This window comes from Piliocolobus tephrosceles, chromosome 11 (assembly GCF_002776525.5).
Source record: "Piliocolobus tephrosceles isolate RC106 chromosome 11, ASM277652v3, whole genome shotgun sequence".
Taxonomy (NCBI): Eukaryota; Metazoa; Chordata; class Mammalia; order Primates; family Cercopithecidae; genus Piliocolobus; species Piliocolobus tephrosceles.
In genome coordinates, this window is record NC_045444.1 from 72640548 (window position 1) to 72666771 (window position 26224).

Sequence of the window (26224 nt, forward strand, 5' to 3'; positions counted from 1 at the left end):
GCAGGCATAGGAAATTAAGTCAGTCAGCTTCAGATTTACACTGCTGATCAGTGAAAACTCTTGTCAACCTTGCCTCACCCTGTGTATTCTCCCCACCTCTCCACTATTGATAAGAAATGTTTAAGCCAATTTTTCTACCTTTCTTTCTCTTTTTCTCCTTCCTTTGAGTTAATCACTGGACCATTAATGGCCCTTTGAAAAAACTGAGGAAAGAAAAGCCCTTTTAAAGACAGAATTTAAGTTTTACATTTTCTACTCTTTTAGGGAATAACTTATTAATGACATCAATTGTTTTCAGGACCAAGGTGATAATTAAATACCATCCTCTTGTATTTTCCTGGTATTTCAGATTTTCTAAGTTTGCATTTATTTATTATCACCTTCAGAAAATTTCTTTTTAAAGTAATTATAGTGGGCATTGTTGTCTCCATTCAATAGAAAAGGGAACAGAGATTCAAAGTTACTCCTTCAGTTGATTTGCAGTGTCTGTAAATTTTAATTCCAAACTGTTTCCATTAGATAGTGCTGCTTAGATCACAAACTTTTTTTTTTTTTTTCTGGTCTGTCAGTTTTCTTACCCTAATTAAGCTGTTGTAAACATTCATTAGTCATTCTTAGATGAAATTCAAGTAACAATTATTTTTATAGAGTATTTTATTAACTTTGTTTTTTGTAGTGTGTGTTCCTTTTTTTTTTTTTTTGAGATGGAGTCTCGCTCTGTTGCCCAGGCTGGAGTGCAGTGGCACGATCTTGGCTTGCTGCAACCTCTGCCTCCTGGATTTAAGCAATTTCTGGCTAATTTTTGTATTTTTGGTAGAGATGGAATTTCACCATGTTGGCCAGGCTGGTTTTGGACTCCTGACCTCAAGTGATCCGCCTGATGGGGCCTCCCAAAGTACTAGGATTACAGGTGTGAGCTGCTGCGCTTGGCCTGTGTTGCTTTTTATTCCTTAGTTTTTTTATATAGCATCTTTTATCACCTTGTATCCAGTTTTCTATGCAAATATTTGTTTTTCACTATGCAACTTCCTCGTAAGACTTTAACATATGTCTAAGATAATTTTGCTTTCTCCATCTCTTCATTGTTCTCTTTAAAACACTGAAATATCTTAATGATACGTTTCATATCGAGATGGCATTTTGTATGAAAAACTTCATTCCTCTGCTTTTTTCCCTCACAAATTTGGCATGTAAATATTGACACATTCCTTTTATATTATTCTACCATTTCTGTGGCATTTCACCAATGTGCAAGTCTGCACATGAAGGTATGTTTAGGAAAACTTAATGAACATCCATATTTGTACACCTGAGTACCATCATCTCATGCCTAAAATGTGCAAATAGCCTGATGACAAGCAACAGGCTTGTTCCTGGTCTTATCCAAGGAACTCAAGCTGTGTGCTGCCAATAGAGTGCTGTTTTCATTCAGAGAACTCTCCTACCGGGCTCTTTTTCTCTGTCTTTGTTGAAGGCCTTCTCCTAATAACTTTCCAGCTCTCTCTGTCTTATAGTGCCAACTAAAGAAAGTATCTGAAACCCAAAATTAAGTAGAGATGTTACATAAGGAAATTGTTTTAAGGGTAATTTAAATAATTGGATGTTTAATAGAGGATGCTTTCTGCATTTTTGAGAAGTTCAGACATAGTGGAAATGACTTATTTATATATGGCTACTTTAAGATTGAGACATAACTATTGAATTGACTTTGCTACACCACTGTCTATTTAAACTTTTCTTGAGTTCTTATGTGGCAGGCTCAAAAGATGAATTAGGGTACCCTGCATTCAAAGAAGCAGTTTATCATAAGATAGGCAGAATAGTTTTGACCAAAAAATTATAAAAGATATTGTAAGACAGGGATCCCCAGCCCTCAGGCCATGGATGAGTACTGGCCCACAGCCTCTTAGGGACCATGCTGCACAGCAGGAAGCGAGCAGCAGGAAAGTGAGCATTACCACCTGAGCTCTGCCTCCTGTCAGATCAGCGGTGGCATTAGATTCTCATAGGAGCAAACACTGTTGTGTGAACCCTGTTGTGAAGTGTGCATGTGAGGGATCTAGGTTACATGTTTTCTTATGAGAATCTAATGCCTGATGATCTGAGTTGGACAGTTTTATCCTGAAAGCATCCCCCTCTATGTCTGGGGAAGGAAAGGTTGGGAACCACTGCTGTAAGGTACTATTTGAAGACAATCCAGAAGTGATTTTTGCTTGTAGGTTTCCAGGCAAAGCCTGAGAACCAATTTTCCTATCCTGACCTAGAACCTGGTATTATCCACAACACTTAAGAACGTGTACATACCTGTGCTTATATTACTCTCTCCTTAGGACTACTGTGGCAATGACCCAAGCAAGCACTATTCAAGATATTGACCCTGAAAAGCAAACTTACCTGAACTGTTCTTTTGCTCTAGTATACACTCAAAAATCATTTAATTCTGATGAAAAGGGGTAGTTGTGTGATTTTGGGGTCAAATTTTAGACCTGTTAAAAAATTGTGTGTGTAATAAATTTACGTATTATACTTTACACACACACACACACACACACACACAAAGTTTCACTGTGTTAACCAGCTCTGCTCTAGATAAAGAACCAATGGGGTTTTGATGACGAGCTGCTCTCTTAGTTATGGGAGGTGGGGACTCTCTTACTTGCAGCCTTTTTTTTTTTTGAGACAGTTTTCCTCTGTTGCCCAGGCTGCTGGACTGCAGTGGTGCCATCTTGGCTCACTGCAACCTCCACCTCCTGGGTTCAAGCAATTCGCCTGCCTCAGCCTCCTTAGTAGCTGGGATTACAGGCTCATGCCACCACGCCTGGCTAATTTTTTTTTTTTTTTTTTTTTTTTTTTGAGACGGAGTCTCGCTCCGCTGCCCAGGCTGGAGTACAGTGGCCGGATCTCAGCTCACTGCAAGCTCCGCCTCCCGGGTTTATGCCATTCTCCTGCCTCAGCCTCCTGAGTAGCTGGGACTACAGGCGCCCGCCACCTCGCCCGGCTAGTTTTTTGTATTTTTTAGTAGAGATGGGGTTTCACCGTGTTAGCCAGGATGGTCTTGATCTCCTGACCTCTTGATCTGCCCATCTCGGCCTCCCAAAGTGCTGGGATTACAGGCTTGAGCCACGGCGCCCGGCCACGCCTGGCTAATTTTTAAAAATTTTTAGTAGAGATGGGTTTTGCCATGTTGGTCTCGAACTCCTGACCTCAAGTGATCCGCCTGCCTCAGCCGCCCAAAGTGTTGGGATTACAGGCGTGAGCCACTGTGCCCAACCTCTTTTTTTCTTATAAAAGATTTTTGCTGAATGAAAACTCAGTTCATTTTCTACCCAGAATCATTTTGCTGTGATAGGAGAGAGCCAACATTCGTCTTTTACTGATGCCAAATATGACTGCATGAAGCTCTATTAAACAGGGCGTGGTTTGGTTGGGAGTTACATCTTTATTTTGAATTTGTGGATTTTTAAGATAAGTGTCAGAAAATGGGATTCTTTGTAACCCTGCAATTCGTACAGCCAGCTTTTGTCTAATGTAGATGAGATTTGTCAGCTACTACCCAGAATAAGAAATTGATTTAAAGAGTTCAAATGAATGCGTTCCATATTTAAGATGTACATTCGTTCTAATTTCACAAAAAGGTGAAAAACAATTGTAAATGTTTCCTTTGCCAGGATAATTTAAGTGACTTAGTATTTAATGAAATACAGTTGTTATGGTGATAGCATTTTAGGACTGTTTTTGTCTACCTGTATCCTGTTTTACCTGACTGAATTTCCCCATCTGTGTTCTGATATAGCATACTGTCTCTCAGACAGGGCTTCAGACTACAATTGGATAACTCCCAGATATCTCAAACAAACATATTGATAATAGAATTCATGGTTTTTCTGTAAATACTTATTTTATTTTATTTCTTGAGACAGGGACTCGCTGTTTCACCCAGGCTGTTTGCTTACTTTCTAGCACTTGTAATCACAGCTCACTGCAGCCTCAATGTCGGGGACTCAAGCCATCCTCCTGTCTCAGGACCCCAGCTCCACCCCCAAAGTTGGGACCACAGGCACATGCCACCACACCCAGTGAATTATTTTATTCTTGGTAGTGATGGGGGTGTTACTGTGTTGCCTAGGCTAGTCTTGAACTCCCATAAGTACTTAATCTGCCTTCTGCTTCTCTGCTCTCTAGGCTTTTCTCCCATCATCAATGCACTCAAGAAAGAAACCTAGGTGGCATTCTTTTTTTTTTTTTTTTTTTTTGAGACGGAGTCTCGTGCCCAGGCTGGAGTGCAGTGGCCGGATCTCAGCTCACTGCAAGCTCCGCCTCCTGGGTTTACGCCATTCTCCTGCCTCAGCCTCCCCAGTAGCTGGGACTACAGGCGCCCGCCACCTCGCCCGGCTAGTTTTTTTTTGTATTTTTTAGTAGAGACGGGGTTTCACCGTGTTAGCCAGGATGGTCTCGATCTCCTGACCTCGTGATCCGCCCGTCTCGGCCTCCCAAAGTGCTGGGATTAAAGGCTTGAGCCACCGCGCCCGGCCGGTGGCATTCTTAAATGTCTTTTCGCTCATATTCAGGCCTCCAGCTATTGCTGTTCTACTCCAGATGTTTTTTTCCATCTGTCATCTATCTCTCCACCCACCCTCCTACTGCAGATCACGCTCACCTGCTCCCTGAGTTGTGGTCAGGCCTTTGCTTTCCTTGTTCCATTTTTTTCTCCCTCTCCCTTAATGCTTTCCCCATAAGGCATAAAATTTAGTTTTCTTTAGTAGATGATTTCATTCTTCTCCTTAAAAAACTCGGTGTCTTCAAATGAACCTTGGGATAAAGCAAAGTTTAACCATGGCCAAAAGGCCCTGTTTGACTTAGCTATTGCCAGGTTCCATGACCTTATCTTGTGCCACTCCTGGCTTGCCCTCTCCTTCAGCCATACCTTTCTTCATAGCGCCTGAAGGTTCTTTCTTGCCTGGGTCTTTCTACTTCTGCGTTGCCTATTCCCTCCATCTTTTCATTCCACTTCCCTCATCCGCACTCCCCACCGCCTCCATCCTCGATACACAAATGCTCCTGGCACCCTCCTTCTGATCCTGTGCATCTTAATGTTGTGTTGAGTTCCTTAGAAATAACTTCTCAGTCTACTTTATCTAAAAGAGGACTTTCTTCCCCATTCTTTAAAGACGATTTCCTTAGAGAGACTTCCCTTTACCTAGAGGAAATCTTTCCCCTCTCATCCTTGGAGATAACTGCTCTGTCTAAAGAAGATCACCCCTCCCTATTGCCAAAAATCTCTCTCAGCTAATTTTTTGCTTACGTGGTAGGACTTGTAATAGTAATTTGTTTGTTGGCAGTTTCTTGCCTTTGCCTCTAAGAGAATTTAAGCTAAATTCCTCCATTAAGAGCAGGAACCAGCTGAGCACAGTGGCTCACGCCTGTAATCCCAGCACTTTGGGAGGCCAAGGCAAGCGGAAGTCAGGAGTTCGAGACCAGCCTGACCACAATATGGTGAAACCCCGTCTCTACTAAAAATATAAAAATTAGGCAGGCGTGGTGGTGGGTGCCTGTAATCCCAGCTACTCAGGAGACTGAGGCAGGAGAATCACTTGAACCAGGGAAGCGGAGGATACTGTGAGCCAAGATCATGCCATTGCATTCTAGCCTGGGTCACAAGAGCAAGACTGTCTCAAACAAACAAACAAACAAACAAAAAAAAATTGAAAAAAAAAAACCAAACCAGGAACCAAGGTTGTTTTATTCATCTGGTATATCTAGTGCTAGGGACCTTGCTTTATGCAGAAGAAACACTCAATGCATGTCTTTTATGAAGGAATAGAAAACAACAAAAGAAAAGATCTCTTTAGAATTAAAAATTTTACTCCTAATTATTGTGTCTTTGGTTTATTTTACCTTAATGACAAAGAAATTGAATAGTGGTCCTAATCTTTGACCAAGAATTGATTTGATTAATCTTGCAATAAGAAATTTTTTTATTAGTTAGCTATTAAAAAAATTAAGCCTAGGCAATGTAGTGAGACCCCACCCCTACAAAAATTTTTTTAAAAAATTAGCTGAGCATGGTGGCATATGCCTGTAGTTCTACCTACTCAGGAGACTGAGGCAGGAGGATTGCTTGAACCAGGAGTTGGAGGTTGGAGTTGAGCTGAGTTATGATTGTGCCATTGTACTCCAGCCTAGGTGACAGAGCAAGACCTTGTCTCTTAAAAAAGAAAAAGTAGAATAAAATAAAAATTTACAGCAATATTTTTAATGCAAGATAATTTTTTCTAAATGGAAAAATAATATTTATAATTATACTTTGGAATAATTTATTTAGAATATATTTATGTTTTTTGCTCAACATTCAGGATATAGAAAACGCATAGCAATTCTCACATGCGTGCGCACACACACACACACACAAGCACACACCAGAACACCAAAACAAAACTTTTCTGCCTGTAGGGAGCATACGTTTTTAACAGCTTTACTGAGCTATTTGACATACAATAAACTGTACATTTAAAGTGTATGATTGACCTGCATAAATTCCTAAATGAATGTAACCCTGAACTTGCCTTATAAAGTTATCAGGAAAATAAGCGATATCAAATTATGTATGCATGCAAGAGAGTACCAAATGAATAATGGAGATTATGCTCTCAGTGAATAGCAAATGGTTTTAAAAAATATTTGTTGATAAGAAAATGGTTGCTCCTCATAAATCAGAAGATATTGCTTACGCTTTATTTCATTTAAACTTTTGTCTACCCCTTTTGTATTTTAGCCGGATGTTTCTTCTCGTGGGAGCTCCCAAAGCAAACACGACCCAGCCTGGGATTGTGGAAGGAGGGCAAGTCCTCAAATGTGACTGGTCTTCTACCCGCCGGTGCCAGCCAATTGAATTTGATGCAACAGGTAAATATTGATGCACAATTTTCTTTTCATTGATTTCATTTGATTTTTTTTAAGCAATTGGTTTAAATGTAGCCATTTAATACAATAATATATATATGCACCTCAGACCCACAGGGAAAATTATGGAAAGACAAACGATTTATTACATGATTTTTTCCTACAATTTTTTTGGTAGATGAAAGTATTAAAATTACATTGTATTTCCTTTGGTTCAGATGTCTTCTGCCATAAACTGATAGTATCAACCCACAGAAATTTGGGATGAATCTATTAAGATTTTTTTTTTACTTTTTCTGAGAATCGGGAGCTCATAGGCACAGAAAGACTTTTTTGCTGCTTCTCTGTCAACCAAAGTGAAGCATGATTCACTGATTATTGTAGAAGACCAAATCTCAGATCATGAATATATCCAAGCCTTGGGCTGTGCTATAGAAAGCAGTTGAGGAGGCCAGGCGTGGTGGCTCATGCCTGTAATCCCAGCACTTCGGGAGGCTGAGGCGGGGGGATCACAAGGTCAGGAGTTCCAGACCAGCCTCAGCGACATGTTGAAACCTTGTCTCTATTAAAAATACAAAAATTAGCTGGGTGTGGTGCACGTCTGTAATCCCAGCTACTCAGGAGGCTGAGGTAAGACAATCTCTTGAACCTGGGAGGTGGAAGTTGCAGTGAGCTGAGATCACGCCACTGCACTCCAGCCTGGATGACAGAGGGAGACTCCATCTCAAGAAAAAAAAAAAAAAGCAGTTGAGGAATCTTTTGCATTCAAGTAGACTTGGGTGATGTAAACAACACTTACCAAGACTTTGTTGGGAAAATTATATATTATGGTTCTGATAACAGGAGAATTTTATCTTAGGGACAAATTTCAGTGTCAGGATTGTGGTAGCAAGGAGAAAAATAGCATGCAAAAGATGAGAAATAAGTTTTACATTTTTACCAGTGAAATAAAATATGCAGAATTCTGTACACATTTATATTGGTATATTTATTTATATTTGTGAAATCTTAGATAATCGTTAAGGAAATAGTGTGACATTCTTCTAGTATAATAGTCTTACAAAATTTTTTATTGATTCTGATTTGCTGGCTTTGACAGAGTGCTTTAAGATAAACCTACACAAAAGTAATCCTTTTTTCCATATTGTTATTTCCTGCCAGTACTAAAATATATTGATGCTGGGAAATATGTCAGTGAAACAGGAATCATGAAGTGGACTGTTCCGTTTGACATTGTGATCAGTGCCAAAATGATTGTTAGTCATTAAGCCAGCTGTTAATGGGAACCAGATCACATGCACATGTTTTTAGGGTTTTTTTTTTCCATTGGAAATTATCTACATTAAACTCTGTTGTATTTTTCCATATATGGCTAATACTTGGAAAACTCCAAGAGTTTGTAAAAAGGCTCAATTTTACCATAAATGGAGAAATACCTGTGACTCAGAATATGATGGTTTTAGGGCATTTATTGTCTAACAAAATATGAGAACTAATAAAACGAAACCACAGTTTAGATTTTGATAGGTCGAACTGTTCAGATGTTTCTATACTTAACACCATAGGTTTTTGTGTATTGCAGGATAATTTATTGCTTCAGATAATTTTTGGTTTATTGAAAATAATATATGAACATGGTAAAACAAATTTTAAACAGTCTTAAAGCATGTACAATGAAACATACAACTCACTCACATCAGTCTTCTCAGAGACAATCACTTTTTTGTTTTTTATTTTTGAGATAGGGTCTCGCTCTGTCACTTGGGCTGGAGTGCAGTGGTGTGATCATGGCTCATTGCAGCCTCCGCCTCCCAGGCTCAAGTGATCTTCCCACCTCAGCCCCACAAGGAGTTGGGACTACAGAGGTGTGCCACCAGCCCGGCTAGTTTTTATGTATTTTTTTTTAAAGAGATGGGGTTTTGCCATATTGCCCAGGCTAGTCTCAAAACATCTGGGCTCAAGCAGTCTGCCCCCCTCAGCCTCCCGAAGTGCCGAGACTCCAGGTATGGCCTACTGTGCTCAGCCTGAGGCAATCACTCTTAACAATTTCATTTATCCTTCTAGAATTTTCTTGTTTCTATATATGTATGCATCCTTGAAGGAAAGGCAACTCAAAAATCTAATGCCTCCCCGCACTGTTCTAACAGTAGAAATCTCTTGTAGATCTTTCCTTGTCGGTATGTGAATTTACCTCATATTTTTTAAATTACTGATACTATTCTATTGTGTATGTGTACCTTATTTGCTTAAATTATATGTTCTATAGTGGATACTTCGATTATTTCCAGTCTTTTATTATGAACACTGCTGTAGTGAAAATGTTATACACATGTATTTGTACAAATATGTGAATATATCTGTATGGTAAAGGAGATCTTTGGATATGTATATTTAAAGTTTTGTTAGGTATTATAAACTTTCTCTCACAGAAGTTTACACCCCTCCAGTTATGTTTTGAAACCCATGGCAACCTCATTTATTACCGTATTTTTAAATCTTTGTCAGTTTTGTAGGAGGAAATAGTATCTGTTATGGTAATTTGCATTTCTTTAATTAATAGTAAGACTGAGTGTCTTCATATTTGTTGGTAAGCCTTCAGTATCCCTTTTCCTGTGAGCTACTTTTAGTATATTTGTACCTATTTTCTATTCATTTGTGATTTCAATAAATGAATCTCAGTTTATAGCACTCTATCCTTTCAGTGTTTAGTCCAGAATCTGGAGCCATGTTTGACATTGCATCTTTCAGTAGATCAAAATGTAACTGTTTCTCATCAGTCCACTGCTAATATCCTGGTTCAAGCCACCATTGTCTCCCATCTGGACTATTGTCCTAGATTTTTTAATTAAGACACTGCCAGCAACGAGATGGCACATTTAAATTGAGGTAATTTGACTATTTACAGAGAACTGTGCAGGTACCTGGGGATTGATTGTATATCAGCACTAGTTAAAATGTGGCCTCTAGGCCTGAAGGCAGTGGTTCCCAGAATCTGAAAACAGAATACTAGGTGTAGAGAGCCATGTGACAGGAGCTGTGGCTTTTTTCAGAGGGCAGGAGCCAGCCCCAAATGACCAGGGGATTAAAACAATGAGCTCACTCTGCTTCCTCCCTTTGATTCTCTGTGCTGTTCTGTGCCTCATAAACAGTAGACACTTTCCCACCTCACCCTTACCTGGGCTGTGTTTCCTGCCGGGACATTCTTTCCCTAAATGTTCACTGAGTATCTGCTTCACCATCATTTTGAGAATGGCTCAAATATGATCTTCTCAGTGATACCCTGACCATCTTACTTAAAATAACAACTCCCCCTTCTCACCTTGTACTTCCATCCTCTTCTCTATGTTTTCCAGTAGTGCTTACATTGTTATATGTTATTTATTTGTTTTTAGTGAATGTCTCTTTCCCTCAATTAGAATGTAAGTTCCATGAGGACAGTTTTTTATCTTTGTTCATTGCTGAAACTCCAGGGCCTAGAACATTGTCTGGTGCCCGGCACAAGGTAGTGCCCAGTAAATTGAAGAGATGAATGTACGATAAGAAGTTTTTGTGTAGTAAGGAAATAAATAAAGTCCTTTAGTTGTCATAGATGTACATATATATATAAAATATATTTATATGTATAATACATATATTCTTATGTATATGTATATCTTTTGTCCCTGCTTATGACATTTCTGTAATCCTTTTGTATAACTTCTGAGACCTCCCCAGTGGAAAAGAAATTAAGACTTAATTTTTTTACATTAGTATTTTTATTCAAATGGTGTTTATTTGAATGTAAGAGGACAACATAGATTTAAATAACCCAGTCAAGAAAATGTATATCTAAAACAGCCACATTAAACTATATTGTATTGAGCTTCAAGGAAGAAATGCTTATAGCCTATAGCATCCTGCTAAAACTTTCTTTATGTCTCTCTCCCAAGGGACTCTTCATCCCATCCTAGACCAAACATATAAGCATCTCTACAATACAAATGTCTTTTCTCTTTTTTATTATCTCAAGGGAGACAGAGGCTAAGCAGATATATGGGGTTTCTGAAGGCAACCTCCCTGGGGCTCAAACTCTGGTTCTGCCAGGTACCAGCTGTTGATGTTATACAGGTTACTATTAGGTTACCCTCTTCTCCCTAGTGCAGTATTCTCATCAACCTGCTTCATAGGTGTGGATTACACTGAATGAATTAATTTACATATAGGTGAAGACTTTTAAAGTGCTTAGGACAGGGATTGGCATACTGAAATGGCTCAGTAAATATGAGCTGTTTCAAGTCACTATTCCTCCCTTTTACCTTCTTAGAGACCCTCCCTATTCCTTCATTTGCTTCTGTATCCCTGCTGCATTCTCTCTTTTCCTTTCTTCCCCAATTTTGAAGTATGTTTAAAGTTTTTTTACCTGAAAAACTAATCAAAAACTGTTTTCCCTTGAAGATGTATCTTTTCTTAGTCATATCCTTCTCTTTTCTTTCCTTTACATCCATGATGTTTGAATACATGTTGTGTCTTCATCACTTGCCATGCTTCAACCCAACAGAATCACTGTTGGGTTGTGGCACCGACCCAACCCAGCAGTGATTCTAGCTGCGATTGTTAGCAGCAGCCTATTTGCTGGCTTCAGTGGATGGTTATGGTCCCTCATCTCTTCGGGCTGCTCTTTTACAATCACCCCATTGGCCATTCCCTCCTTAAAGTTTCTGCTCTTTGTTTGCTTGACGTAATCACATCCTTTTATCCCTCCTAAATTTCTTGATACTATTGTGGGCTTTCCTCTTTGACTCTTTTTCATCTCTCCATTATTTGTTATACCTCATGGTGTCATGAAAAGGAATAGGCCTTGTAGTTAAACAGACATGGGCTCAACTCTAGCCTCTGTCATTTTTTTCTAACATTACCTTGGGAAAATTACCTGCCATTCTCCTTTGTATAATACATTCCAGGGGTGATCATGAAAAGTATAAATTGGTTAGTTTATTTACTTTCTTGTGTTTCTGAGCCCAGAACAGATTTTAATGCTTAAAAGTGCCCTGTCCTCGTGTTTTTAATATTTGGGAAATAATTTACTTTATGAAATAGTCTCAAGAAAATTAGCTGTAATTATATGATGTGGGAGACATTACAACACTTTGTCATTATTCACATTTTTTTAAACTTCTGGGAAGAACTTTGGTATGCCTATGTGACTTTTTCTGGCCCATAAAACATGAGCAGAATCGTGTCATTTCTGGGTGGCAGGGTTTAAGAGCTGGGGCATTATTCTGCCCCTTCCCAGATGGTGTAGTGAGTAGTGATAGTTTAAATGGTAGAACTTCTGTCAACTTGAGGCCTGTAGTAAGGAAGAAATAAAGCTTAGACTCTTACTCATATGTGTGTATACAAAAAAAAAAAACTATTGTTATTTTTAACTACTTAAGATTTGGGGGATGCTTGTTACCATAGCATCATGGAAACTAAACTGAATAGCACATATAGGGATATTAAAATGGAATATTATCAATAATCAGCTGCTGGAAAATGGTTATTAAAACTGCTTTCTATTCTGCATGCCAGTTTGGTCTTCCTTTAAGTTTCTAGTCTGACTTACTGAGTATCTGAGTGACTAAATGACTAGGTATCATTGCTTATGCTAAAAATGGCCCCAGATGTTAAGTTGCATTTGGATTGAGAGAAAGTATAAATAGACTAAGTACCTGATAGGGGTATCATAGCTTTGGGGTTCCTTGAGTATAGTGACTTAAAACTGGCATGTGTTTTGTGGCCACTCTGGAAGCTATAGCTATAGAGTTGTTGCAAAAGATGTCATTTCTGTGGGGGCAAGAGGCTTTGAAGCCCGAATGACTCCTGTGTCTACTAGGTTTTGTTTCTTCAAATCTGAGCCGTCACCTGGCGGGGCAAAGAGAAGTACTCTGGACAGCTGGGTGGACAGCTGTATAGGAAAGTTCATGTAAGGATTCTCACCAAAGAGGTATGTCTGGTTCTGTCCTGCTGGAAAGCTGTGGTTCTGTCTTATATCCTTGTAGATAGACTGGTGCTGCATATGGTCTTTGGTAGTTTTCTGAGTCTGAAAGTTTGAGACTTAAGAAGCCCCAGATGATTGTTGCATCAACATTTGAAGTTTGTAACTATATGAAATATTCTAGGCTAGTTGCTGCATAGTCCGTTTCTCCTTTTAAAAAACAGAATAGTAATTATATTCCTTCCTACAAAAAAGAACAAACCTCAGCTAGCTCTAGAATCACAATAAACAATTTCACAGTAAAGTGCTTGGAGATACTCTAAATGCTTGGCATTAAGTAATATTTTGTAAAATGGTCCTTTCCTCTCCCATTTGCCTTTTAGGTCAGGTTCTGCCATATTGGTAGTCTCAGTGCACTGAATACAGTTTTCTTTCTTTATTAAGCTGAATTTTTTGTTGATTTTTTTTTTCTTACTGATGTTATAGTATGTTTGTTTCCCTGAGTAGACTATAAGCTATCTAAAGGCAGGAAACACATTTATTTCCACTCACCATTTATTCCATTTCCCTATGGTGGGTTGCCTGTGTGTATGTTGCATGCAAGTTTTGGACTCTTCATGAAAAGTAATAGAAATAGACTCTAGCTAAATTTAACAGAACACGAATTTGTTGGAAGGATGTTGATAACTTCACAGTTATCTGAAAAAATAGGCAGGAACCAAGAGAAGCTAACAAAAGAACAACTGGTGGATGTTATTGTTGCTGGAACTGCTGTTGCTGAATGTGGAATAGCACCATGAGAATAATTTCTTAACCATTATGCCACTTTGCATCATTTGCTAGAGTTTTAAAACTTTTATAGTAGTGTCTGTTTGGGTGAGTCCAAGTCTCCTATCTGTGAAAGACCTGGAAAGCCTGTCTTATCTTGCACAACTAAGAAGATTAAGAAGATTATGAGCTGTAGAGGGAACTAAAAAGTATAGGATTAAGAGGGTGCCTTTTTCTCCTTTTGACTGGAAAACAGGATAATAGGAAAGAAACATCCTTTGCAAATAACCCTGTTTATCTGTTGGGCTAATTAGTAATTCATGAACTAATTTTACTTTGTGTTTACCTGTGAGGTCCCTGGATATTAGATAGTATATAATTATTAAAAGGTCATTTAACTGTTGCTTGTCACATACATTAAGACATGCACTAGTAGCTAATTAAGAAAATCTGGATTTTGCTTTTAAGGTATCGTAACACAACTTTTTTAGCTTTTAAAGAAGACAAATGGACACTTTTGATGTGCTTTCTTTCCTATCCTGTAGCATGATTTTGGTGGTTTGAGTTGGGGATAAGAGAGAGGCTTTCAAAAATATATTTGAGAGACTAGTCTAAAACTTATTTTACTGTAATTCTGAACAGCAGATGCAAATAGATTCATACCAAAATAAAGGAGGCATAACTGGAAAGTATCTAACTTTGCCTGGGGACTTTGAAGAAGGCTTCCTAGATTAGTTGGTGACATTTGAGATAGCTAATGAAAAATGAGATGAAATTCCTTAGATGTCGAAGAGGGTTACAGCTTGAGAAAACAGTATGTGTATGCTTAGTAAAAGAAGTTAGTGACTGAAAATCAAGTAATTCCATGTGTCCTACAAATATGTATATGTATGTGGGCATAAGGGTTATATGTGTGTGGTGGTGGGGTTATGGTGTTGAGGGCATGATGAGGAATAAAACTGGAAATAGCTGAGGAAAGATATAAATGAGTTTTTAAAAAGATACTCTAAAGGTCTAGCCAAATAAATTTACCTTTAAATCTTAATGCATATAGAGTATTATATTAGAGATAGAAGGATCTAGAGCTCCATAGGGACATCTTGAATTTCTGGTTCCTTGTAGATTTCAAATGAACACTGCAGATGAACTAATACGTTCAGTACCCATTTTATTAATTTTCCTAGTCACTTTTTTGGTAAAATGATAGAAGTTACATGAAATAATGAATATTATCATATACATATATGATAAATATTATAGACATGACTTTTAAAAATGTGGAGTTTCATGATACGAAGTTTAATTTAGTAGAAGGTGCAATCCAGGATGGAAAAGTTACTTGCTGCTTTGATTTTTGAATAATGTTTATGCTTTAGTGAGCCTTCAGGAGTGAAAGGAAACCTTAGTCCAAAATTTAGATTTGCAAAATTTATTTCCAAAATGTGCTACCCTGTTAGTTTTCTTTCAAGATCTTGACTCTGGCTTGTCATCTTTATTGTTCTTTTTCCCCCGTATTTGCTTGATAGAATATATAAACAAAGCCACAACTAAGATGTTTTTAAAAATTTCTTATTTCATATGTTTATGCAATGATTGAAATATTACAACTTGCTTTTGAAATAGCAGTTGCCGTCTTGGATTTTTAAACCTTTTCATCCAGTGACTCTTCATAATTTATAGATTCTTAAATAGGGTCTTCATAATGACAGAATAGGTTTTTCCCCTAAATTGAAAGAATAATGTGAACTTTGTTTTGTTATAGAATTAGTGAAAATGAAACAGTTATTTGGGGGTATGATTTCTTTGTTTTAGTCTAAGATGATTGATACGTGGAAAACTCACAAGTGGATGTGGAAAAGTAGAACTGAAGAAAAGATTAATTGCATGATTTAGTTTAGGGATTAATGATCTATGTATTTTCAGTAGTAAAGTTATTCCAAACTATAATAGATTGCTATGCAAAACAATATTGAGACTATTCACGTAGCAAGCCTGGACTGTTCATGTAGTCTGTTATCTGTTTTGCCTTCATGGCTACATTAGTTTCCTGTTGCTATTGTCGTAAGTTACCAAAGATAACAAATTTGTTATCTTTAATTCTGGAGGTCAGGTGTCCAAAATGGATTCATTGGGCTAAATTAAGGTGAGAAACTGTTTCCTCTCCATTTCCAGCTGGTAGAGCCATTGGTATTCTTTGTCTTGTGGTTCCTTCCCTTATCTTCAAAGCCAGCAATAGCTACTGGGGTCGTTCTCATGCTGTATTACTTGAATATTGACCCTACTGCCCCCCCCACCCTTGTGATTTTAATGGGTCCACCTAGATAATCCAGACTTACCTCTTATTTCAAGGTACTTAATTTGATCACTTCTGCAAAGTCCTTTTTGCCTTGTAAGTTCATATATTTGTGTGTCAGTTTCTGGGAATTAGAAGTTGAATATCTCAGGGATATTATTCTGCCTATCACGGTGCCCTTTTATGTATTTTCTTTTTTAATTATTTGTTATTTTTTTCTTTAAAAAGGAGAGATGGGGTCTTGCCATGTTAGACCAGCCTGGTCTCAAACTCCTGGCCTCAAGCGATCCTCCCATCTCAGCCTCCCAAAGTTCTAGGATTACAGCTGTAAGCCACAATTGATATTGATTATACTGCAAGCTATGCTAAGACAAGAACCATGCTTATATAAGTAGGCATTGCTGTCTCTCTTGTTCTTTTTCCTTTGGCAGCTTTGGTTATAAAGAATGCAAACTACATTTAGAAGATGTAGGCTCAGATTCAGACTCTGATGCTTATTATTAACTGTGACCCTGGGCAAGCACCATCCACAATTTCCCCATTTGTCAAATAAGCATAATACCTACCTCTCAGGGTTGCCATGTAGATCAAATGAGATAATGTTAGTCCAGCATGGTGGCCTGGTGGCTCATGCCTGTAATCCCAGCACTTCGGGAGGCAGAGGCAGGAGGATTGCTTGAGTCCAGGAGCTTGAGACCAGCCTGGGCAACATAATGAGACCCCATATCTGATTTTTTTTTTTTTTTTTAAACAATGTCTATGAAGGTATTAGGTTGGTGCAAAAGTAATTGTGATTCTTGTCATTACTTTCAATACTTTGTAAACAAGAAAGCATTATACAGGTGAAGAAAGGATTGTTTATGTTGTGCCCATACTAGAACTGTAGGGAACTAAATAAGTATGGAAAAGGAAATAAATAAAGATAATTGTGGATATTCTTAAATTGATTATAGCTTGGTTTGCATTTTAACTTCTGTTATTGTGACATTTGAGAAAATCCTCTTCTTATAACATGTTTTCCTTTTCTAAGGAAGCAGATGTTACTGATAGACTGATCCTTGGCCATGTTTCTTAGTAATGTGTGTGTGTGTGTGTGTTTTTCTCCCAAAAAGATAGACTGCTAATGTGCATTGAGAAAAGAAACCATGTTTCACCACTGTACGAAAGTCTTTTTGCTTAGAAATGCAGGCTTACCTACCTGTTTGTTAAGTATGTTTTTTTGGTTGTTGTTGTTTTTTATTTGTTTGTTTTTTTAAAGGAGAAGCTCCTACCTTTATATTCCAAATACAGTGAATGGATGTCAGCTACCACTAACCATTTCTGTCATACCGAAGGGCATAGGTCAGATTACTGTTTTTCCTGCCCGAAACAGCTTGCTGTAATGCTTGACATTTGTTCCTAGAAGGGCCTGGCTGTAGGTTGAGAGTAAACCTTGGCTATGCCAGTTCTATGGTCAAGAAAAATGCTGTGGAATATTTTCTGGGTATAACTAGATTTTGTATTTAATAGAGAATATAAAACATTTAGCTGTTTTCTAGCTTGTGCAGTACAATTTCCATCTCGTTGCAATTAAAACACTCAGGCAGACCCTAAACTAACCTCCTTTAAGTTTTACTTCCTCCTATTGGTGAATTTTCTGTCTTCCAGAGTTGTGTCTAGGTATTTCTACAGTTGCAACTGTCCTGTACACTAAAAAGTTAAAAAGAAAAGTAGTTTCCCTTCCCTTGTTAATACAAAACAAATTTATACTAAGGAATTTTTAAAAATAAAAATGTTTCTCCTGATAAAATCTGTTATCCCGTTACAGAATTACACAGAGAGCTGGTAAGCCCTTTAGAAATCTTGTAGTCGAATTCATTTATTACTAATTGACTGTCAGTCATACAGTTAGTCAGTATTTTAATGTTTTCAGTGTTTTACTGAAACCAAACTCACAAGCTCTTTTAAAGTCTCTTCCTTTCCCTGCTCACTTTGACCTGACTCAAACCGTTCTTTAGGACTTAACATAGGATTGGCTTTCTTTCTTTCTTTCTTTCTTTTTTTTTTTAATTCCCAGTAAAGAGTTTTTGTCTTAAAATGTTAGATGCTTTCAGGATCATTTCCTTCTCATGACTAGAAGGAAACAAACCAGCATTGATAAAGCAGTGAGTGTTTTCAAAAGGCCTGTATTCTTTGTGCTGCACTCCAGCAGGAACATGGGAATTGCTCATGGAAGAAGAGGGAGATTTTGATTCTTTATTGACTGTGGTAGTAATAACTAACTCAGTGAATACCAATCCCAGTGAAATGAGCTTCATTCCTGTTTTCTTCTGGTTCTGCTTTTCTGACTCTTTTTGTTTATGTTTGGGAAACAGCTGTATCTTATTTTATGTAAAAGATGTTTCTGGATGGTTTTATATAAATTAGTAACACTTTGTCATATCCATGGATTATGGCTGCAGAACTCGTTTTTGTATATATAAATGATTTATTTTTCTAACACTTTGGATTTGGGGACCTTGGTCTCTTGGCTATTTTAAGTCAGTACAGGTAAGCTTCAAGAGACATTTGAAGACACTTTGGAAGTTTATAAAGCAAATTGTCCTTTCATTATTAGTACTGTTCTAATATCTTACCACTACCTATTGTCTGTGAGAGTTTCTTAAATAAATTAACAAGCTGTATTTCCTTACTAAATCAATGAAATCATTAACCACCATTTTAGTCTTCAGTAGTTATCTAGAATTTTTATTTTTTAATTAGTTATTTTATGCAATATTCTACTCTAATAGTTTGATTCTATAACATAGAATAGAGGTTCCTAGGAAGGTTAATGCTTTAAAAAAGAAGGAAGAGGTTCCTAGGAACGTTAATGCTTAAAGAAAGAAGAGCTTGTGTAATTAAAATTTTTTCTTGAATTTTATGAACTAAAATTCCTTTACATGTGTGAGATGAAAATGTAAACATAAAGTTAATTAAGAGGAGATGTGGGAGCTTCAAACTAAGCTTTTGTATATGAGTATTGAAGGATACTTATCCACACTACTTTTTAAAAAACCTTTAAAACATTTTATAAATAATGCACATCCATTGATGAAAATATGAGAAAACCTTTTGTGTGTGTATTTGTGCATGTGCCTTATGGCCTGTGTATATTCTGTGTGTGTGTGTCTGTGTGTAAATACGCAAAATACATAAAGTTATTATTTACTCGGTCACCTATTCTGTTGGACATTCTGTTGTTTTATAACAAAACTTTGACATGCTTATTAGTCTTAGTTTGTATTACAAAATATTTTTTAGTTAATTTTAAAAAAATAAATGTAGAAGTCATAGCAATGTGTGTTTCAAGATTTCTGATACATCTTTGCCAAATAGGACAATACTGACACAAGCAATATTTGAACCAAATTTGATACTATCTTCCTTTGCCTGACAGGTTAAACATATGTCTTATTTTAATATTCATTTCTGTTCTTTCTGGTAAGCTTGAGTCTTTTTTTCATAGGCTTATTAGCTCTTTCTGGGTTTTTAAATTTTGTTTTCTATTATCCATTTTCATTCTTGATCTATTATATTATTCATTTTTATTCTTGGTCTATTACTCTTCTGACACATCTATTTTTAATTAATTTTGAAAAAGTCATTTCATATATATTTATATATGTATATATATACACACACACACACACACACACACATTTCTGTTCAATGCCGCAGGTACTTTTTCTCCTGACACATTTGTCATTTTTAAAAACAGCTTTATTGAGATATAATTTACCATAACACTGACCTGTTTTAAATGTATAATTCAATGAATTTTTACTATATTTATAGAGTTTTATAGCTATTACTACAGCTTAATTCCACAGCATCTCCATTACCTTAAAAAGAAATGTGTCCAACATCAGTTTGTCCCCATTTGTACCTCCTGCCCTAAGCAGCTATTAATTTACTTTCTGTGTCTACATATTTTGGTTTTGAATATTTTATATAAACAGAATTATATGATACATAGTCATTCATATTATAGCATGTGTCAGTGCTACATTTCGTTTTTATTGCCTAACAGTATTCAACTGAATGAATAAACATTTTGTTTATACTAGTAGATGCACATTTGAGTGTTTTCTGCTTCTTGGCTATTATGAATAATGCTACTCTGAACATTCATGTGCAAATCTTTGTGTGGACATATGCTTTCCTTTCTCTTGGATAGATGTCTAGGAGTGGAATTGCTGCGTCATATGGTAATCTACATTTACCTTTTTTAAAAACTGTCAAACTATTTTCAAAAGTGGCTGTACCATTTTACATTTCTATTAGAAAAGTATGAGGGTTTCAGTGTCTCCATATCTGTATGGACACTCATATTCTGTCTTTTTTATATTATAATAACCATCCTAATGAGTGTGAAGGCATATTTTGTTGTGGTTTTGATTTGCATTTACCTGATGATGATGAATGTTGAACATCTTTTCTTGTGCTTACTGGCTGTTATTTCTTCTTTGGAGAAACATCTATTCAAATTCTTTGCTTATTTTTAATTTAGTTGTTTGTCTTACTGAGTTGTAGTTTTTTTTTTCATATTATTTAAGATACAATTTTTTTAATCCAGTATTTGATAAGCAAGTAATTTCCCCAATTTTGAGGGTTGTCTTTTTACTTTTTAAATGGTGTTTTTGAAGCACAAAATTTTTAAATTTTAATTGGCTAATATATCTACTGTGTTATCACTATGCTGTTGGTTTTCTAAATCATTGCCTAACCCGAGTTCATGAAGATTTATTTCCTTGTTTTATTTTAAGAGTTATATAGTTTTAGCTCTTACATTTAAAAATGCCTGTGATCTGTGTTGAGTTAATTTTCTGGTATGGTTTGAGGTATGGTTCCGAATTAATTTTTTTGTATATGGGTATCTAGTTGTCCCAGCACCATTTGTTGAAAAGACTATTTCTTTGCCACTGAATTTGCTTGGCATTGGCATCTTTGTCAAAAATCAGTTGACTGTGAATGTAAAGGTGCCTTTGATGTACTATTTATGTACTACTAAAAATACTAAAAGTGTCACCATTATAAATACGTCACCATTGACTATTGTACACATTCAGATTTTAGGCATGCTAGTATCTGAATATTTGCAGCTCTGAATCAGTGGAATATGTTATTTCAAAATAGCATTGGGTTACAGATAAATGCATGATAACAGTAGTTGTCTGACCTCCAAATCATTTTCTCTCAAATTTCTCTTATGGTATTTATGGCTCTCTGAAAATATTTTATATAATTATGTATTACTTTTCTCCTTCAAAAGCAAAGACTTATCTGTCTCATTTAATGCTATATTACTAGCATATAGACATAGGAGGTACCCATTTATTTATGATTTATTTATTTAAATGGATAATCAAAGAGATTTCTTCCACTAACCTGTCCATTTTTACATAATAAATAAGCATGCTTTATTGGGAGATTTTTTTCCCAGCAAATTTGTTATAGGAAGTACAACTAAGCAAGTGATGTTTGAAGTAAAAAGCTGCTTAAGAAAGTCTGTAAATTGTCTATGAATGCAGGGTGGTATTGTTTTAATAGCCTTTTTTTTTCTTTTTACTTTTTTTATTCATTTGTTTTAGCAAAAAGTAAGTTAAGGACCTGAATTATTTCATTATTCATACAAGTCATAGTAATGAATAGGAGCCAAATGACTAAAACCACATTTAGCTTCAAAATGGAAGTTGACTCTCTTGCTTTTCTAATGCTTTAGCATTCTTGTTCACTTTGGCCTTTTCACAAAAAGGTGACATAATCTTGTTCCAAGGGATGCTCTTTTGGTATGAAAAGAAGAAACAAAACATTTTGCTTAGGGTAAGAAGGTAATTGTATCTTAAAAATAAGCACTGCCGGCCGGGCGCGGTGGCTCAAGCCTGTAATCCCAGCACTTTGGGAGGCCGAGACGGGTGGATCACGAGGTCAGGAGATCGAGACCATCCTGGCTAACACGGTGAAACCCCGTCTCTACTAAAAAAATACAAAAAAACTAGCCGGGCGAGGTGGCGGGCGCCTGTAGTCCCAGCTACTCGGGAGGCTGAGGCAGGAGAATGGCATAAACCCGGGAGGCAGAGCTTGCAGTGAGCTGAGATCCGGCCACTGCACTCCAGTCCGGGCGACAGAGCGAGACTCCGCCTCAAAAAAAAAAAAAAAAAGCACTGCCCATAATTGTCCAGCAAGTTGAATGCCAAATGTGTTGACAGTGCCTTTGGAAACACCAGGGAAAAAAGTTGGCTGCTAATAAGGAGTAGAGTCGAAAACTACAGCAATCTGCTTTTCTCATTTGCTTCTGTCCTCAAGCATGCAGTCATGGGAGTTTGATAAAATGCAAATGACAAGTTTGAAAACCTGGCAAAACAGACATGAAATTTTCAAGTCTCTAGTGATTTACTTGCTTATTAATTTCAAGTTTCCCTAGCAAAATTTTCCTGTGTATTTTTGAAAGTGGTAGTACAGAGCCATATGTTAATTTACATAATGCAGAGCAATTTCTTCTCAACTTTATTAGAGAGATTTAAAGATTATTAAATAAATGATATTTAAGATTTAAGTTATTTAAATACTTTATTTAGATAATTAAATAAAATTATTTTATTGCGTGAGATACTCTTTTTTCTTTTTTATTTATCTGGGTGAACAGAGCTAATCTTCCAATGGCTTTTGTGATTATGGACAGAAATCTTGGTATTCTTGGCTGTTGCCTGCGAAAGCATTTCTTCCAGCCCTTGAGTTTCTGTGGTTGTCTGTGTCCTGTTTCCTTTTCAAGTGTGTCAGCATAGTCCAGGCTATCTGAGGAGGTTCAATATCATTCTAAATGCTGACTTCAGGGCTGTGATTCAGAATATTTACGTCGCTCATGTGCCTCAGGATAGCTGCCAGTTTCAGCCAGGCCATGAATGACCTTCTTGTCAGTTTGTCTGGAGAGCAGGCTTTCTTTTGCTTTCTCTTCACCCACTCTGTTTTTACTTCCTCTGGGTGAAACTTCTATGTAATGTTGAATCAAGGATTTTAAGACTTGGTCTCCAGAAGAACAATTTTGATTAGTAAAGAAAAACTTCCTAATGAGCAAACTTCTTAAAAAGATGGTAACATGAGCTTGTAACTCTGTTGCAGCTGAAGGCATTGAAAGCAGTGGATGATGTTTTTCTTTTTGAAGACCATTGACTAAGTTTTGGGTGCCAATGTATGCCAGTGCATTATATCCAGTTATATTGGACTACTTTGGTTTCCAAAAAGATATGTCAAATTCGTACTGATTTTGCATGAATTTTCTAGCTTAAGCTAACCCTGATGTCCTCAAAGACAGATATCCATAACTGTTATGGCAAGGGATGTTTTTGATACTTTTTTAAAGAAATAGGAAACAGAACATGGTAGCTCTTGACAGTGCCCAGCAGCATCTTGTGCCACCATATACAAGTTTAAAGAGAAGTAACATTTGTTAAGAAAAACATTCATGGAGGTAAGTTTTCAAAGTTGTAGGGAGAGATTGGATAACCTTTAATAAAGAATAAATTTCACTTTTCAGGAATATAATAATTGAGAAAAAATACTTAGCAGAGACGGCAACTGAGAAATCCCATAAAGCCCATTCTTAGCATGGCATAAACGCTCTTGACAAAAGTGGGAATGTAAATTAATACAGCTACTATGGAGTACAGTACGGAGGTTCTTCTAAAACTACAAATGAAACTACCATATGATCTGGCAATCCCACTACTAGGTATTTATCCAAAGGAAAGGGAATCAGTATGTCAAAGAGACATCTGTGTCCAATGTTTATTGGAACACTGTACATAATCACCAAGATATGGAATCAGTTCAGGTGTCTAACAACAGATGAATAGATAAAACATGGTGTGTACATATATATGTGTGTGTATACATTATTTTATATATATATATAATGTATATATATTCCTGTCTGTGTTCAGGAATATGTATATACAGTGGAAAAATGGTGTGTGTGTGTGTGTGTGTGTGTGTGTGTGTGTGTGTGTGTGTGTTCAGCCATAAAAAGAATGAAGTCCTGTCATTTATGGCAACATGGATGGAACTGGAGGGTACTATGTTAAGTGAAATAAGCCAGGAACAGAAAATTAAACACTGTGTGTTTTCACTCATAGGTGGAAGCTAAGAAAAAGTTGATGTCATAGAAGTAAAATGTAGAAGATACTAGAGGCTGGGAAAGGTAGAATGGCGGCAAAATTACAGCTGGATAGGAGGAGTAAATTCTAGTGTTTTCTATCACTGTAGGATTATTATAGTTAAAAATAATGTATTATCTAATTTCGAATAGGTAGAAGGAAGGAATCGAATGTTCCCAACACAAAAAAGTACTAAATGTTCAAGGTGATGAACATGCTGATTACACTGACCTGATAAGTATAGATTATATGTATTGAAACATCACTATGTACCCCTTGAATATGTAAAATTCTTATGTATCAATTAAGAAAAAAAGGCTCTTGGCCAGGCCAGGTGGCTCATGCCTGCAATTCCAGCACTTTGGGAGACTGAGGTGGGCAGATCACCTGAGGTCACGAGTTCAAGACGAGCCTGGCTGACATGGTGAAACCCTGTCTCTACTGAAAGTACAAAAAATTAGCTGGGCTTGGTGGCATGTGCCTGTAATCCCAACTACTCGGCAGGCAGAGGCAGGAGAATCGCTTGTACCCAGGAGGCAGAGGTTGCAGTGAGCTGAGATCGTGCCACTATACTCCAGCGTGGGCGACAGAGCAAGACTCTGTCTCAAAAAAAAAAAAAAGAAAAAGAAGAAAAAGCTCTTGATAACCACTCCCTTCCTGATCATTCTCTGTAGTTACAGTGAACAATTCTCTTAAAAAATTCAAGATGATCCACTCTTCTGTGAATAGAGAAACACTCCTGAATTTTCAGTTAGGATTTGAATCCAGAGTGGAGGGAATAAAGTTTCTAGGCAAGAGGACCTCAGACCCAAATGCCTGCAGGTGGGAATAAGCATGACTTGTTTCAGAGACTAGGGATGAGGGATAAGAGTATTCTTTCACATAAAAATAAGTGTATCAGCCAGGCATGGTGGCTCACACCTGTAATCTCAGCACTTTTGGAGGCTGAGGCAGGTTGACCTTGAGCTCAGGTGGTCAAGACTAGCCTGGACAACATGATGAAACCCTGTTTCTACAGAAAAAACAAAAATTAGCCAGGCATGGCGGCATGCATCTGTAGACCCAGCTTCTCTGGAGGCTGAAGTGGGAGGATCACTTGAGCGTAGGAGGTTGAGGCTGCAGTGAGCTGTGATCACACTACTGCCCTCCCAAAATAGAAATATTCCTAAATTTGAAATTGAGGGATATGTAGGGGATTGATTAAATAAAGTATTCTGTGGCTATACAATAGGATACTACACAACAATGAAAATGATATTATAGGTCTGCCTTTATAAGTGGCTTATTAAGCGTTATAATGATAAGTTTAATGTTATCTTAAATATTGACTTAATATCTGTTTTACATATAAAAACATGCATATATTCATGAAACAAGTCTTTAGGATAGATAGTAATGTGTTAACAGAGGTCATTTCTTTATAATGGGGTTGTGGTATTTAGATTTATCTTTATATATGGCTTTGTTTTATGTTTTGGTCTGTTTTGTAATGAATAAGACTTTTATAGTTAAAGTAAATACAATAAAGTGTTAAAAAGGTGAGAAGGTACCATTAGTCTTGTACATATATTTTGTACTTATTGATTACTATGTCTTAAATAATATTTTGAAAATTTTCAAACCTGTAAAAATTTGAATTTCAGTAATACAATGAACAATGAACAATACACTGTTCACCTAGCTTCACCCATTGTTGCAGACATTGTTACAGTTAACCCCTAAATACTTCAGCATGTATTGCCTATAAACTAGGACATTTTCTTATATAACTACAATATAGTCATCACATATTAGAAACGAATCATTATTATGAATAAAGTAATATAGTAACAATGTAATTATTACTGAATTATACATTATTACTGTTATCTAGTTCACAATTCACATTTCCACATTTATCCCAATAAAGTCCTTGTAACTTTGAAAAAACTTATTTGGACGTAAAGTTCAATCAGAGATCACATCTTACATTAATTGCCATGCCTTAGTGGTCTCTTTTAATCTAGAAGTGTTTCCTACTCATTTTGTCTTCCACGATATTGACATTTTTGAGTACTATCCCAGGTGTGCTGTAGGCAAGTATACTTGTATTGGTAAGAATATAGTGATGTTTGGTCTATCCCAATGCATCAT

At 36.8% G+C, this 26224-nt stretch overlaps 1 protein-coding gene across 2 annotated transcripts in view; it reads left to right on the forward strand.

Moving 5' to 3' along the window:
- Positions 1-26224, forward strand: part of ITGAV (integrin subunit alpha V) — a 92722-nt gene that overhangs the window by 6945 nt on the left and 59553 nt on the right. For both annotated transcript variants that reach the window (XM_023212391.2, XM_023212392.2), the window contains exon 2: positions 6773-6903. In XM_023212391.2, the coding sequence (XP_023068159.1) occupies positions 6773-6903 (131 nt within the window). The remainder of the gene's footprint in view (positions 1-6772; positions 6904-26224) is intronic.